Source organism: Vanellus vanellus (genome assembly GCF_965231255.1).
Source record: "Vanellus vanellus genome assembly, chromosome: 10".
Classification (NCBI taxonomy): Eukaryota; Metazoa; Chordata; class Aves; order Charadriiformes; family Charadriidae; genus Vanellus; species Vanellus vanellus.
The window spans coordinates 12,694,724-12,710,646 of NC_138915.1; the positions used below are offsets into that span (position 1 = coordinate 12,694,724).

Here is a 15,923-nt window from a genome sequence, read left to right on the forward strand (position 1 = left end):
ACACTGCCACCCCACAACTCGGGGCTTCACTTGGCGGTAGCTACAGCGCAGCGTGAGCTGGGGAGAACCGCACGGTGGGTGGCTGCCATGCCATGCCATGCCATGCCACGCCACGCCACGGAACAGCACCCCGAGCCACTTGTGGTGGTGCAAGAGGCAGCAGCCAGCGGCCCGGCGAGGTGATGGCCGTGGCTGCAGCAGCCTGGTGAGGCGACACCGGTACTGTGCGAGGCGGCGGTACAGCAGCCGGGCGATGCGACGCCCGTGCAGCATGCCACCGGGATACCACATTACGCCGCGGTGCCGCGGCCCGGCGAGGTGACGCCTGCTCCGCGCAGGGCAGGCCCCGGCAGCCGGCGGCAGAGGACGGAGGCGGCGGCGGGCGCAGGCACAGCGGCATGCTGAGGTAACCCCCGCCCCTCCGCCGCGGGGCTTCTCACCAACCGGGGCCGGAGAACCGGCCGGGGGGACGCGGGCACGGCGCCCGACGGCGGGAGCGGGGCCATTTTCTCTCCCCGTCCCTGCCTCTCCTCAGAGACACCCCTGAGGGAGCGGGGGCCATCATGGCCGCCGGGGGGGATGTCGACTGTCAATCACGCGACCACCGAACCCCGACGACCAATCGCAGGCCTCCTCCTGCCCCGCGCCCCACCCCCTGGAGGGGCTAGCGAGCGGCCGCGCGCTCCCACCTCCTTCCCCCCCACCAGAGGCCGTTGTTGAGGCGGTGGGCGGGGCAGGAAGGGGGCCTCCGAGCCACGCCCATCACCCGTCGCGCCATTGCGGGGGCGGGCGTGGCCGCGCCCCTGGCTGCCAGAGAGCCAATGGGGAGCGCGTCTGGGCGTGTCCGTGGGGGCGGGGAGTCTATAAAGGGCCCGCGCGGCTGGCGGGAAGGGGTAAGATGGCGGAGTAGGCGCGCGTCGGCGTGGCTTGCGCTCACCGTGCCGCGTCCCCGCGCAGGAGGCGGGTGGATCCCCGTGGGGCAGCCGGTCGCGGTGTGAGGCGGAGCGGGGAGGAGAAGGAGGAGGGCGCTGCCGCCGCCGCCGCCATGCCCAACATCAAGATCTTCAGCGGGAGCTCGCACCAGGACCTGTCCCAGAAGATCGCCGACCGCCTGGGCCTGGAGCTGGGCAAGGTGGTCACGAAGAAGTTCAGCAACCAGGAGACGTGGTGAGGCGGGGGCGGGGACGCACTACAGCTCCCGGCATGCCGCGGGGCGCCGCCGCGCTGGGTTTCGCACAGCCGCCGCGCGGGGGCTGCTGGGATTTGTAGTGCGCGGCCCGGGGTGGGCGCTGGGGCCGCGGCCTGGCGGGAGGGCAGGGGGCGGCCGGGCCCGGCCCGGCCCCGGGGGAGGCGGCGGCTCGGCGGGGGCCGCGCTCGGAGACCCCCCACGGAGCGCGGAGCGGAGACCTCCGGCGCATCCAGCCCTCCCCCTGCGGGCAGGGTCGGGTCTCCCCTGGGCGTCCTTCAGCCGAGGGGCCGCCGTGCAGCGCCGCTTGAGCATCTCCCCGCCCGCAGCCCCTTTCTGTGGGGCAGCAGCGGTGGCGATCCTGCTGCCGGCGCCGGGCCGGGCTGTACCGAGTGAGAGGGAGAGGAGGCGACCGGCCCGGTGAAGCGTGACACCCCAGGGAGCGGTGGAGCCCCGGGGGTGGGCAGCGCTGCGGGGAGCGGCCGGGGCTGCCGGCGGCGCTCAGCCATGTGCCGGCGGCGGCGTGCGGGGCCTCCCGCCGGTGGGTGAAACGCTCCGGCTGCTCCTCGGGGGGGGGGTGGAGGGAGAGGGTCCGTGTCACCCCGCCGCCCTGACGGGGGCTGGGCCTGCCCCCACCACCCCAAAAGCTGGGAGCGGGTAGGAATGCTCCGCCTGCCGTGGGTGGCCCCCTCCGTGCTCAGCCGGGACCGTGATGGCCTCAGGCCTGGCGGGTTTGTGCCTTTGAACGGCTCTGAAGCGCATCGGAGCTTTAAAGGTGTCGGTAAAAGATCAGAGGCGGACACCGCCTCGCAGCCCGACGCGCAGCCTGCGTGTGTGTGTGTCCCCGAGCTCTGAAACCTCAGATTTGTCTTGGTTTCTGTCGCGATGCTTTACGAGTCTTGCTGCCATCCTACTTGAAGAACCTAAAAGAAAAGAGAGGCTAAAAATACTCCTAAAGCTTGGGTTAGAGAAGTACACTAAGCATGTGCACACCACACAGTATAATACAGAGAACCTTGAATGAGTGCTCCAACCCACTCCTTTCTTCTGGAGACGGTAATTTTTTCCAGGAGAATCCAGGACGTACCTGTGACGTAGATTATTATGTTTCTGTTGCACGGGTATTGATTGTAACTGAAAACTTCAGAGGCAGTACGAAGAGTTGTATGAAGAGCCTGTTTGATTTACAGCCGTTGCACTATTCTCACTGCTCTTTAGGAGCTGCTCTTACCCTCCGGCTGGCTGGCCAGCAGGTTCTTGTGCCAGCAGGTAATATGACTTTAAGACCTCATAGACATTTATCCTAATAAACTGATAGCAGATGCTTCCCAGAAAAAGTAAGATTGTTTCCACAGAATAGTTAATTGATACTTTTATACAATAAATGTCATGAATCAGCTTAATATTAGGCTGTTAGTAAGTACAGTTGGAGATGACACTTGTATACTAACTACTGTTAATTCGGACACCTACCTAGCAGAAAGTTCTCACACGGGATGAAATTTTTTATGATTGCTGTAAGTCAGTGTGCAGTGAAGATGACAGCAGTTTGCTGGTGGATATTGAACAGTAAGACTATAAATACCTAGCGGTCATCAAAAACATGTTGAAGAAGAGGGGAGCAAGATCAGAGAATGAAATATTAAAGTTATAGAGCACCTTAGGGTAGATTTCTAAGTGAAGCCATTAGGAGTGGATTGGGTGATTGTCTGTCTGCTCATTTGTTGTGGCAGCAGCCTGCAGAGTGGGTGAGCATCTCCAGTGCAAGAAACCACAGAAGAGCTTTGTCCTCAGTAGGCTTCACTTCTGGTTACTTCCAAATCTCTGGCAGGCTTCTCTAAACTGAAATGTTGCAAGTACTTAGTAGTTAATCTCTTCCTAGAAAAGGCCTTATGCAGTATTGCCCCGTATGAAACCTCGAACCGAAGACTACTGCTTTCTTTCCAACTCTGCCTCGCCTCTGCTGCAGGTGTCTTGATATACATGCTGAAGCTGGCAGTTTGCTGCTGGCAAACAGGACCTTTGGCTTGCATTCAGTCCCTTCATCAGCAGGGATTAGTGTGCATTACATCCAGGAGGAAATTAACCCCAAAAGCCTTTCCAAAGTGAAATGCTGGAGGGCTTCTCTGTTCAAGCCACTGAATAGCTGTTATGACTCTAAATCTAATAATCGGCTGCAGCATAGCTTCTGGTAGAAGTTTGGCTCAGCTTTCTCTGCTGACTGGCCATCATCCTTGCTTCCTTTTGTACGCTTCTGCTTTTAGCTGAGGTGGTTGTACTTCTGATTCCGGGGGAACAGGGCCAGTTCTGGGGTGTTTATATGCTCAGCTTGTGTTGAGATCGAGAGTACTGGCTGAGTGCTTTTAGCCTTACTGACTGAACCATTAAATTTGATCAGTGAGTGATGTAAAATAGTTACTGAGCAAATAAGCAACAGTGTTCCTGCTCAACGCCCTCGATTATGTGACAGTGTCAACCCACAGACCCTTGGGAATGCAGTCCCTTGGTTGCTCTGCGGGCATATGTAATGGCTGTTTTAATTTGTATTTGGATACAACTCTCTTTTCTCCATCTGTTCCCAGTGTGGAAATAGGCGAGAGTGTACGCGGGGAGGATGTCTACATTGTGCAGAGTGGCTGTGGTGAAATCAATGACAATCTGATGGAGCTCCTTATCATGATAAATGCCTGTAAGATTGCCTCAGCCAGCAGAGTCACAGCTGTCATACCTTGCTTCCCTTACGCTCGGCAGGACAAAAAGGACAAGGTAAGGGATGTGGTAAAGGTTTCTGCTGGGGTTGTGAATGCACACCTTGCAAGTCCTGACTGCTGGACAGTGTAGATGAAGTTGAATATGTAGAGGAGGACATAAAACTTACTTTAATTTCTTTAAACCTCGGGGCATTGACTGCAAATTTGTGTTTGCATAAAGATCTAGTTCTTGAAATTATACCAGGCTGTAATCGCTAGTTGATGAAAAAGTGCAATGTTAATGAGTACTCCTTTTAGTAACTGCTTGTGAATCATTGCCTAGAAGTGGAAGACTGACGTCTTGATGAAGGAGTTAAACTTGTCTTAAATACTGTTTTTTTTCCTGTACTAGAGTCGAGCTCCAATCTCTGCCAAGCTGGTTGCAAACATGCTGTCTGTGGCAGGTGCAGATCATATAATCACCATGGACCTGCATGCATCTCAGATTCAGGTAGGAGCTAAAATCAGGGAAGTACTTACCAGCTCCAATCTGAGCCTGTTTACAGGCTTTCCAGTGACCTGTTCTTTTAGACACAGCAGTGATCAGGACTTGGGAACATGGGACTGGGAGGGACTTGTAGAATCAGTCAGAAGCGGATGGGGAGATGGGTAACGGGTTCATCTGTAACTGAAATTATAGCTGTTCTTGATCAGACTAAGCATAATGAGTCCTGTGTAAATGAATGTTGGGCTAGTAAATGATCCGTGCAACTTTATTGCCACACAGTGACACTGTATTCTTAACTGAACCTTTGAGAAATTTGAGATGGAGAATGGCTTTATCTAGAGCGTTCTTAAATATTGAGTAGAGTTTTCTGGTATTTACTGAATTGTCAGGGACAAATGAGCAGTGCTGTTTGACACAGTAGCTGGTGATAGTGCTGCCCTGAGGTTAGCTCTGCCTCCAGGTGTACTGGCACAGCTGCTTGTGAGGGTTCAGTACCAGGACAGTGATCTGATAGCTTGCTGCTGACAAGATGGGCAATCCCACTTGTGTCCATTCAGTGCTACCTTTCCTCATAAGTTGGCTTTGGTTCTCTCCCAAGCTGCTGGTGAACTAAAAATTATTCATGGATTTTGCTGGCTTAGTGAACAGAATAGTCTCACAGAGCAATTGAAATCTTGACCAGAGCTGTGTAAGAGAAGTGGCAAGAATGTATACCAGGGAGACAGCAAGCTGTTAAATTATCAGTCTTGTCTTTTCTACCTTGAGCAAGTGCTCGGAGACCAAGAAACCAACTCAGTGCAACTGAGAGGGTTGTGGCAGAGGGGAGGATATCTATTGTATTGCTGCAAGTGCTTTGAATCCAGAAGGGTGAGATATATACTGCCTGATGAAGGAGGTGGGCTGGCTGTCACTTTAACAGTTGAAAATGCAGCCATTCACACTTCAGTATAATTATTTCCAGTATAATTTTCCCAGAAATAATCTGTGGGGGCACAGGGGAGAAGACTTCCAGAAAGACCATGAAATAAAAGAACAGAGCCCAAGGGGGTATGCCTCTTTCCTAGAGGCTTGAAGTTGTGATGCGTGCCGTGGGGTTGACCTTTCACCAGCAGCAATGGTGAGAGTCAGTTGAGTAATTGGGTTTGTGTATATAAGCTTCCAGCATCTGGCTGGTTTCAGTCTGGTTCTTGTAGTTGCTGGGTTGCTGAGTGCGGAAGGAATGATGGTAGGAAAGATTTCTTACCCCTATACCTTGAAGCATTCTTCTAGAGTAGTTGTCCTCACTCTCCTGCCTGTTACTCCCTGTCCAGGATTAACTTTGGGTTTTTAGTGACCTTTGAGGTTTACCTGGAGGAGTCTGCTGGGTCAGTGTAAAGTTGTGGAACCATCAGCAATTAGTTTAAAAACAAATGTTACTCAAGCCTTTTTCATAGGTTTTTCTGTAGATGCAAACAATATAGGCAATGAGCTTTAAAGATTGACTTTGTAAACAGGCAGCTAGCTGCTCTGAAAATGAGTGCGTTTGATGCTGGCTTTCTGCACCCCCATAGGACAGAACTAGTTCCATGTTGCGAAGGTGTCAGATGTAAAGTGTTATTTATGCTGCTAAACTATTTCTGGCTCTGAAGGCTTCTTACCTTACTATCCTGTGTATCCCAAAGGCTACTGCCCTTGCATTAAGGGAAGTAGAAAGCAAAGCTGAAAGCTGTGGAAGGGTGGTGGCTGCATGCCTGAGCATATAGAAGGCTTCTTCCAACTGTTTTTGCAATGCGACCTTCAGCTGCATCTGTTCCTGTTATCTTCCTTGCAGGGTTTTTTTGATATCCCTGTTGATAACTTATACGCTGAGCCTGCTGTACTGAAATGGATCAAAGAGAATATTGCAGAGTGGAAAAACTGCACCATTGTTTCACCAGATGCTGGCGGAGCCAAGAGGTAAGCTGTCAGGCAGCTAGCTTGAGGTGCTGCTTCTATATCTACTTGAGGGCTTGTCACCTTATTCTTGAGACACGTGTTCCCTCTGCCAGTCTGCCTTCTGTGGGACAGTCTGTGGCAGCTAGTGAAGAGTGGTTGGATATTCGTCCTAGGGAACGTTTAGAAGGTTTCTTGGAGAAATTTCATGGAGAATTAAATAGCTTCTAGAATCATGGCTGCATAGGTAGAAATTGTGCAATTACTACATCCCTTGGACTAAACCAATTTTTTGTGGAAGGGTAATTATGCAGGCTGAAGGAGGGAATCATGCAGCTCATACCTCAAGACAAGATTACCACTGCTGGTTAATGATATGTTATTCACAGAATCACAGAATTATCAGAGTTGGAAGGGACCTCTAGAGATCATCTAGTCCAACTCCCCTGCTAAAGCCTGCAGGCTGTTTTCTTTGCAGTATTAAGCTTAGGCTATTGAGGCGTTTTCTTACTTCATTACTTCTGTTTTGAATATCTAGCTGGAACTTAAGCCTGCTGCTATGCTTCCTCTTCCCTTAGAGCAAGGAAGATAGATGGTTCCTTTTTGAAAAGCAGCAGCATATGTTATAGCACATTTCTATTTTGATAGTCTGACAACCTCCCATCTTTCTGCAGATAACCATGCCAGTTTGTGGGCAGTTCAGAATGTTCTCAGGTGCTTACTAGGAGAAACTAGGCTGTTCCTTGATGCTTCTGTATAAGGGCTACAAGTGAACAGCAAAGGGACACATGTATTCTTTAATCCAGGACTGTCACACCAAAACGTTGGTGTTTTCTGACCTGATTCCTATACTTTAGAGTGTTTCAAGCTGTCTTTCACAAATAGCCAAGAGATACTACTGCTATAGGTCACTGTATGTCTTCCTGTGGCTTTGTTGTGGGCTATGTGTTGGACAAGACCTTTTGTATATTCATCTACTTCTGTGGCTTGTTGCATAATGCACTATATGGAATGCCAAGTTAGCCAGCTATAATCTGACTCCTGGAAAAACCTCTTCAAAAGCTACTTAAACTGAAACATGCCGATCTTAGCTGGTACAATATTTTATGGAGATACTGCAGAAAGAAATACTTTAGAAAACACTTTAGTTTAACAGTGTCGTGTAGGTCTCCGAGGGTGATGAGTCTGATCTACTGAGGCTAGGAGTCTACTCATCTCAAGTGTAGAGTTTCTTAGGGGCATGAGCAGTTTGTTCCTTCTCACTCAATGCTTTTAAACTCTTTACTGTTCATCGGTATCAATATATAAAGTTTAGGTCCCTCTAGTAAGGTTGTTCTGTGGTCACTTGAACTAAAGTAAATACGAGGTGGTGGACTTGCATTTCTTGGATGTGTACTCCTGCCACTGCCCTTGTGCTAGCACTTGTATGCGTGACAACTGAACGCTTACGTGAGTGCAAGCAGATCCCTGTCATAGCACAACTTAAGCCTATCCAGTGTAGTGTTATAAAGATGACAACCTCCCAAGCATTCTGATCACTTCAGGTTTACCAGACTTGCTGGTTAAGGTTTGTTTTGAGCTTTAAATGCAAATAAATTTACAGCGGTCAGGATGAAAGACTGTTTTATCTTAATGTAGTTGCTGTCATTGGGAGAGATTGGATCAGAGACTGCAATTTAACTGCTTGAAGGGAAACTAAGGTGGCAGAGTGTCTTCTATTAATTGCTTGGGAGCAGTAACAGATGTGGTGACAGCTTCTCTTCCTGCAGTGGCAGTTTGTGCTTAATAGTTTTAAAAGAGATTCGATTGAAGCTGTTGTGTGGAGTTAAGTGTTGTTTGGAAACTGTTCTCTCTTCAGAGTGACCTCCATTGCAGATCGATTGAATGTAGACTTCGCCCTCATTCACAAGGAGCGCAAGAAGGCCAATGAAGTGGATCGCATGGTGCTGGTGGGTGATGTGAAAGACAGAGTGGCCATTCTGGTGGATGATATGGCAGACACATGCGGTACCATCTGTCACGCTGCGGACAAGTGAGTAGAGCTGACTGATTCTTTCCTAAATCAGAAACCTGTTGTTAGTGAATGCTATGTAATGGGTTAATCGGATTATTTGCATGTCAAGTTTCACAAAGTAACATACATTTTTTTGATTAGCTATCCCATGTCATAGAAAATAAGTAAAAAGCCTAAAGTTCTCACAGTGGGAATAACTAGAAGACCATAATGTCTTTTTTTATTTGAAAAATGCTTGTGTTGAAAGTATGTCTTCCACTAGACTGTCAGTGCCTGTGCTAGGTAGAACTAAGCGCTGTCTGGTCTGTCAACTTAAGGTCATAGGTCTGAATTTCTATTAGAAGTAAGATTTTCAAGCTCTGATATCTTTCAGGCCTTTTACACTATAAATGCTGGCATATGCAACACTCAGTATTAAACAGCTGCTACTTTGTGTTGGTAAATATCACGGAAGGTGATTTGTGTGGTCTAGTCCAGATGTTCCAGGGCTAAGAACAATATTTTTTTTCAATGTCTACTTTGCCTGTGGTGGATTTTATGGTACTTGTTAAATTGTTTTTTTTCCCCAGATCAATAGTGGGCTGGAGGGGGGAATCAAAGGCGGCCTGTCCCCTAAGCATATGGTATCATCTCCTTTCATGCTTACCATGTGCCCTGCACTAATGTCAGTTTAATATTTACTAAAAAAATCTCATCCTTCTCCTTTTTCCTCCCTTGCAGGCTTGTGTCAGCTGGAGCCACCAAAGTTTATGCCATCTTAACTCACGGGATCTTTTCTGGGCCAGCAATTTCTCGGATCAACAATGCCTGTTTTGAGGCAGTTGTAGTCACAAACACAATACCCCAGGAGGACAAGATGAAGCAGTGCCCTAAAATCCAGGTGAGCATTTACTTTCTCTTCTGTCATTCCTAGGGGGTGGAAGCACTTGTCTGTCCTCCTGTTGGTGGGAAAACCCCATAATACTGTCTAGTGCTTACAGCAGTTTCATTGGCGCTGGAATCAGTGGCAGTGTTGACCAGTTCTCTTGTTCGTATTGCTGTGGGATAACAGACCTGTTACACTGATAAAATGCAGCTTCTAATCCAGCTCATCTTAAGCAGTTCATTTAAGTAAATTTGTTTCAGGGCTTGTTTTACCTAGGTGAGATCACTGATCTGATGGGGCCGTGATGTAAGCAAGCAGTTGTATCTGTACACTTTGGAGGAGCGATACGTTGATGACATGTAATACCGAAGCAGAAGTAGATAGGAACTTCTGAAGTCAGTAGCGCCAACTTCAGTTGTGTATCTATCCCCTAATGCCCAGCCTTTTACGCAGCGTCCCTTCTTTTTGTGAAGCAAGGTAGGCCTGGTCTGGGGAAGGTGAATGCTTCATGTCTGGTCATAACAACAGTGCAGGTGAGCTGTAGAGGAAGTGCAGTCTCGTCCCACGGACATGTCTTGCTGGTTTGACTAAGGGCAGTTGACACAGCTCCACAACGTTCAGATACTTGCCAAAGATTAACAAAAACACTTTGCCGTCCATATGAAAGCTAAAAGCTGGTCTCTTGATGCTCACTCTGTGTCTTTGGTTTTCCATTTAGGAAAAGTACTGTGGCATTTTGCTTGCCAAGCTGAGGCTAACTTTCCTGGAAGAAAAAAAAAAATGGTTATAAAACTTTGAGCTAGGCAGAACTTGAGGATTTCCTGTGTTAATGGATAACTGGAAGTGGCATCTTTACCTGAGCATTCAGGCATAATAGGTCCATCAGAAGCTTCAGGTACTGCTATAGCATACACACAGCGAAGGACATCCTAAATACTAGCTTCACAGTGCAGATACATAGGACACAGGCATTTGGAGTGGTTCTGGAAAGTGAATAGCTCTGCAAAGACTCAGCTAGTACTGTGTTGTAGGTGTAGCAGGTTCCCCAGTACTGGGATTCTGGTGAAAGGGAAGGTCAACTAGTTGAAGCTGCAGTGAATTTTAAGCTGCTTTTGGAAGTAAGTTATAAGCTGATTGCAAACTGCTATTGGGTTGTGGTTTTTTCAACACTAATTTCTGGATGATACTCCTGCAGCTGAGCACATCTGAAAGATGTCTGATGCTTCACCTTCTCTCCAAGCTCCACACTACAGTTAATGTAGGCAAAATGTTAAGCTGGTAATCAGTATGTAAATAGCTGTAGCCAAAGATTGTAGTGGAGTAGTTTTTCAGGCTCTCACTTAACACCTCACTCTTACACTAGCATCTAATGTTCAGTGTTGAGAAATATAGAACGAAAGGATTTGTCATAAGTCTCGTGCTCTGTCTGCTCTGCAGCTCTTAAGTTTTTTTTCTTTCCTTTCTTAGAAAGCAAACTATCCAGGAGAAATTGAATGTTAAATATGGATTTCACTTAGTTTCCTTAAGGCACCATGAGCGTGGTGCTTCTTGATGAGACTGCATCTATTGAAATGCTTTAGCTGCTGGGGTTTGGAGCTGGAGTTTTATGGAGATGGAACTTTCCCTCTTGTTAACTGGATTACCCCACCAGGTGGAGCCAGCAGAATGACTGGGCACTGAGCTGCAACACAGCAGCTTCATCTTTCTTAGGCTGCTGGCAGTGATGGTAAAGCCTCATGACTCAAGGGAAGCGATCTGATCTTGATTTAGACTCCCCTAACTTCTCTGCAACCTACACAAAGTGAATAAGATAGTCTTAAGGTAAACAGACTGAGCTTAGGGAGTCTCAGCAAAGAAAGGTGACAGTAGACTGTTGTAAATTTGGGTAGTAAGTTTACTCTTTAAGTTCTTCCTAACTTACCAGCTGTCCTTCTAGGCTTGATGTCTTTTCTCAGTGATGCTGATGCATCTTTCTTCCCCTCCAGGTGATTGACATCTCAATGATCCTTGCGGAGGCCATCAGGAGGACTCATAATGGGGAATCTGTCTCCTACCTATTCAGCCATGTCCCTTTATAACAACAGATGCCAGCTGCTGCTTGTATGGCTTTTTTTTAAAACCAAAAGTTGTTCAGCTTGTTGTAAAGTTCAGTAGAAGACTCTGCTTGTTCCAGTGCAGTTCTCCACAGCTCCTCCTGCTTAAGTCAGGCTTACTGGCTCTGATCCCAACACTGGGAGGCTGGGGGGGGAAGCTCATCTCTGTAACACTCCAACTCCACCAGCAACCCTGTGCACTGGGGCTCATCAGTAGTATTGACTCAATTCTGCAGATCTGTGGAGAGCGGGACTGACACATGGCTAATTGCCACTATTCTTTTGGGGGGGTGGGGAGGGAAGAGGGTTTGTCTGTGGGCAGGGTTAGATGATCTGGCATGCACACCCTAAATTGTTTGGGAAGTAGAGCTCCCTAAGACATGTTGATCTGGATCTACAGCAAGAGCCCGAGAGACTGCTGGCTGTCTTACCACTCTATACCTGACGGAAGCCCTTGAAGAGCAATGGGGAAGGCTTGTAATCTTGGCCAGGCTTGACCCTAGGTGAAGCCCTGGGGGACACCTGGGAGGTGGTTCTGCTACAGCTTCCTCCCATGAAAGGAGATCAGTGTAGCTTGAAAACTTGAATTCGTCTTAACTGTTGATGAAATTAAATGCCCTTTAGTATGCTACACAGCAAAGTGAAGGTGAGAGCATAGTCTGTGCAGTACTGCCTTGCTGTGTTAACTTAGTGGTGAAGGTGCATCCTGGAAAAGCGTTCTTCTCCCTCTTATGTAGAGGACTCATGGTAGTTGTGCCGCTTTAGTGTCTAGCGTAGGCTAAAACCAGTTCCTCAATTTCACAGCTTACTGTTAGCCCTGCTAGCGATTAGAGGACTGCTGTCGTGTACTATAGCTGCACCCTGACTTGCTGTGCAAATCCTTGGCCCCTTTTTTTACCAGTACACTAGTAAACTGAGCCTCTTTATCCCATAGTAGCTTGGTTGTTGCATCTAGCAAGTGCCTGCTCAGACACTGGGGTGACCCAATACGCAACAGCTTTGTGTCCAGCTGTCTTAGCCTCTCATTGCCTGCAATCCTGTTGTCCTGTAAGTTACTGACACATTCTGGTTGCTTGTCCTGGTCACTGTCTGCCTTGCCTTGAAGGTGTTGCTCTTTGCAAAAGATCTTAAACCAAGGTACGTAGGAGGTTGCAGGACTACAAAACCTGAAGAAGTCCTTGGAGTGAGTATAATGTTGGTTTTGAGTGGTTACGGCAATGGGTTGAAGAGGCTGGTGATACGTAGTACTGGGAAAACTGTAGATCTAACACCAACCTGACAGGCAGCACAGTGCCTGAAAGAAAAATACCAAAACTAGAGCTGGCTGAGGCTCCCGGGTGTAATAAGTATCATCTGAAACTTGAATACTTAGTAACTGTACCAGACAATCGTAAGGTAAACTGTTCAGTCTCTCCTGGACTCTTATGGGGTTATAGACCAAGCTGTTTTATGCTCTGGTTTTTATAAGCAATCCTCTTTTATTTGTTTTTGAGCTGGAGGAAGGGATAAAGGGAAAAGAAGGAACTTGAAATTACTTGCTAGAGTAACCAGCATGGCTTTGAGAGGCTGGGGGCTGGGGTATAAGTGGAACTAATTGAAAAGCTTGGTTAAGATCTAGGGAAGTACTTCTTTAGTTGTGCCTTTTACCGAAGACTTCTCTCCCTTCCTAAACTCCTGTCCTGTGGCAACGTTAACACTTCTATTACAGTGTAGGGTTTTTCTTTTTGTATAAGAATTGGTGTTTGTCTGGAAAGTGTGTGTCTCTTGCTTCTTTGCTTTGCATCCTGCACTGAGCTCTACTGAGAGTCTGATTCCTGCCTCCTGTATTGGAGCTCCTGCTGCCACACTGCCAATGCCCTGCGAGCCAAGAGCCAGGACGTCGGAGCAGCGGCGTGAGGATTTTCAGCAGCATTCATGTTCAAACTTAAGACCTGATGAAGGAATTAAACTTTTATTTAAAAACCACGGCCTCTGCCTATAAATGCTTCTAAAAACCTTACAAAGGTGATGCGCATCTTTTGAGTTGGGTCACTTGCAAGGTAGATCATGGAGTAATGTTGTTTAGAAGGTCAACTGGTTTAACCCTCTTGCAGTGAGGCTGAGTGTGACGTTCAGCTTGGCTGTGCTCACACTGCATGAAAGAAAAAGCTTGAGACCAAGCTACTTCTTAGTGGGTAGTGGCTTTTGTCTGTATCTGGTTTCTGAGACTTAATTGTTAGAGGTGGTAGTGCAGTTTCTCTTGTACTGTTCAATTATGTATCTGAGCAGATCTGTTGACATAATGTTCAGGTAGGGGAAAACCTGGATAGTTTAGCAGGTACAAATGAAGAATTGCTAAGTATCTTGCACAAAGCTAATGATCAGGGGCAGCAGGATTGTGTCCTGAGAAGCACTTGTTCTGACTAAACCATGATCCTTTTTCATAGTGTATTGTAGACTGGGAAAGTATAAATGAAGTCAGAAGGATGAGGTGGAGGTCTAGGGGAAGGTCATTGGCTTTACAATAACCTTCCAGGCTTAGATTGCTTCAGGAAATGTGACCATGGCCTCAGGTAGACTTTTGTGTGAGGATCGCTACTGTCATACATCTGGTGAAACATTTGAGTACTGGTCAATCTGGTCAATGAATAAGTGAACTGTCTTTTTTTTTTTTTTTTCTTTAAATAGTGGGGGGTGATATGGGTCTTGTCAGGGTGATGTAGCACACTTCGCCTTCCTTTAAGAAGAAACAGAAAATGAGCTTTATGGCCAAAATTTTGTACAAAGGTGACCATTGCTATTAGTTTGTATATACTGCTTTCTTAGTTACCTTAATAAGACTGGGGCATTGGAGTGGGGGCGGGCACAAACACAAGATGCTGTATGGCAGCACTGGAGTTCTTAAAAGGATGGGTGATACACAGGGTATGAGAACTGTCCCAAGGAGGTAAAGCTCTTCTGCTCTGGAAACCTGTTCCTCCCCTAAATTTAAAAAAAAAAAAAAAAAAAAAAAAAAAAAAAAAAAAAAACCCACAACTTTCTAATTACTAAACCCATTTGTAGACAGGTTGTGAATGCTGACTAATAGACTGTTGTGTTATTAGAGCAAGTATGGCTGCCTATAACACATGCATATAGTAGAATTGAAGCACTCTTCCCCCTGCCCAGGACAGCCATGGATGTAGTACCAGGCAGCCATGGGAAGGGTGTCCCTTCACTGCAGCGTGGGCTGGGAGGAAACCAACCCCTGAGGTGTGTGAATGGCAGAGAGCCAAGTTCCTCCAGTGTCTTCCAGGTTTGGGAGTGATGCAGGGATGCTCATGCTTAGCCCAGGCAAGTTCAGCTCCAGCAGCATCAGCCACGCTGTGAAGCGCGTGAGCTACCTGCTGTGGTGGAGGTGGTTCTCCAGCCTGTCCTGGAGAGCTGCTGGAGTGAGTGTGGGACACGCAGGGTGCTCTGGAGGTGAATTGTGTGGTGTCTTCTCAGACTTCCTTCACAGCTGCTGAAGAAATACCATAGAAAGCAAGTCATTACTTCCCCAGAAGAAAATCCCAAGCAAGTAATTTGCTGTGCTTCTGTAGTTGGAGAGCTGGAAGAGCAGGACAGAGCTACAGCAGCTCACTGTGCCACAGGCACCACTGGAGCGTGGCTGCAGGTGTGCAGATGCTGGTAACTGGTGCCAGGAGCCATCTCCTGTCTGTCTTGTCTGCTGCTTGCTGTAAAAGCAGCAGCAGAAGGGAAGCCATCAATTAAAAGTCCTGTGTCTTAGCCCAGCTCACCTGCCTGGGTAGCTGAAGCTAATGTGCGGGGTGGGGATACCTCTAAGCCACTGTGAAAGTTGGGCTTACCGTTTATGTCTTGCAGGCAGCAGGACTTTGCTTTGCTGTTGATAGCAAGACGAGACACATTTCAAATTGCTCTCCTGCTGCTTCTCCCTATGCCTTACTCATGTACAGATGATTTCTCATCTCCTGGAGTCAGTGTTTCTGTGATCTGGAGAAAGCAGTGGCTTGCATTGCTGCTCTTGGGCAGTGGGAAGGTAGTAAGGGTTAACAGAAAGCCCTTCTCAAAACCGCAAGGAACAGCAAAATCCAGGGGATGAATGAGCCCTGGTGTAAGACGAAACAGCCCGATTTGGCTGCCTTTCTGGGGCTCTCTGTGCCTGCCCCGGTGGAAGGGAAGGGTTGTGACAGCAGGCTGGGGTTAAAAATGAGCAGGAAAAAGTATAAACTGTGGCCCTGCGGAGTAGGGGGACTGGTGCACAGCTGGGCAGCGGTGGCTGTAGGGGGGCTCAGTCCTGGCTGGCTGCGGTGGTCCTCTGCCTGTCCCTGCAGGCGGGAGGCTGAAAAAAAACCTCTGTGATCAGATAGAGAAAATCTCCTGCATCCTTCTTCCTGTAGAAGAGAATAATGTGTTCCTGGAAATGGCCATCAGCGAGGCTGTATCTGAGCCCTGACAGCCTTGTTCTGTGGGAGATTTAAAACTCATCTAAAATGGCTGGCAGGCCTTCTTTTCTATCTCAGGTCAGGGCTGGTTTTGCTTTCCCCCTATCTGTTGATGTTTCAGTTCTTTTGTTATAAATTATTGAATGCAGAAATACCAAACTGCATGAGAAAGAAGCCGGTTGGGCAGTTACAGGAGGCTTTGCAAATTTGTCAGGGGGGAAAAAAGCTCTAG

At 48.1% G+C, this 15,923-nt stretch overlaps 1 protein-coding gene across 2 annotated transcripts; it reads left to right on the forward strand.

Annotated features, from left to right (window-relative positions):
• Positions 1-905: 905 nt before the first annotated feature.
• On the forward strand, positions 906-11,545 carry PRPS1 (phosphoribosyl pyrophosphate synthetase 1). 2 transcript variants are annotated; one of them, XM_082488309.1, is made up of 7 exons: positions 906-1,167; positions 3,769-3,952; positions 4,289-4,387; positions 6,195-6,319; positions 8,154-8,327; positions 9,030-9,189; positions 11,160-11,545. In XM_082488309.1, exons 1-7 carry the CDS (start codon positions 1,046-1,048, stop codon positions 11,250-11,252), a joined length of 957 nt encoding a protein of 318 aa, XP_082344435.1. In that variant the 5' UTR covers positions 906-1,045; the 3' UTR covers positions 11,253-11,545. The 2 variants fall into 2 exon arrangements, with proteins under 2 accessions (XP_082344435.1, XP_082344436.1); XM_082488310.1 differs by lacking the exons at positions 906-1,167; positions 3,769-3,952 and having other exon boundaries at positions 4,312-4,387; positions 8,171-8,327.
• The last annotated feature ends 4,378 nt before the right edge of the window (positions 11,546-15,923 follow it).

Bases quoted from the DNA above. Each gene is read 5' to 3' on its own strand.
- PRPS1 (XM_082488309.1), top strand. From the start codon at position 1,046: ATGCCCAACATCAAGATCTTCAGCGGGAGCTCGCACCAGGACCTGTCC. The intron at 1,168-3,768 runs GTGAGGCGGGGG...ATCTGTTCCCAG, and splicing joins TTCAGCAACCAGGAGACGTG to TGTGGAAATAGGCGAGAGTG. The intron at 9,190-11,159 runs GTGAGCATTTAC...CTTCCCCTCCAG, and splicing joins AGCAGTGCCCTAAAATCCAG to GTGATTGACATCTCAATGAT.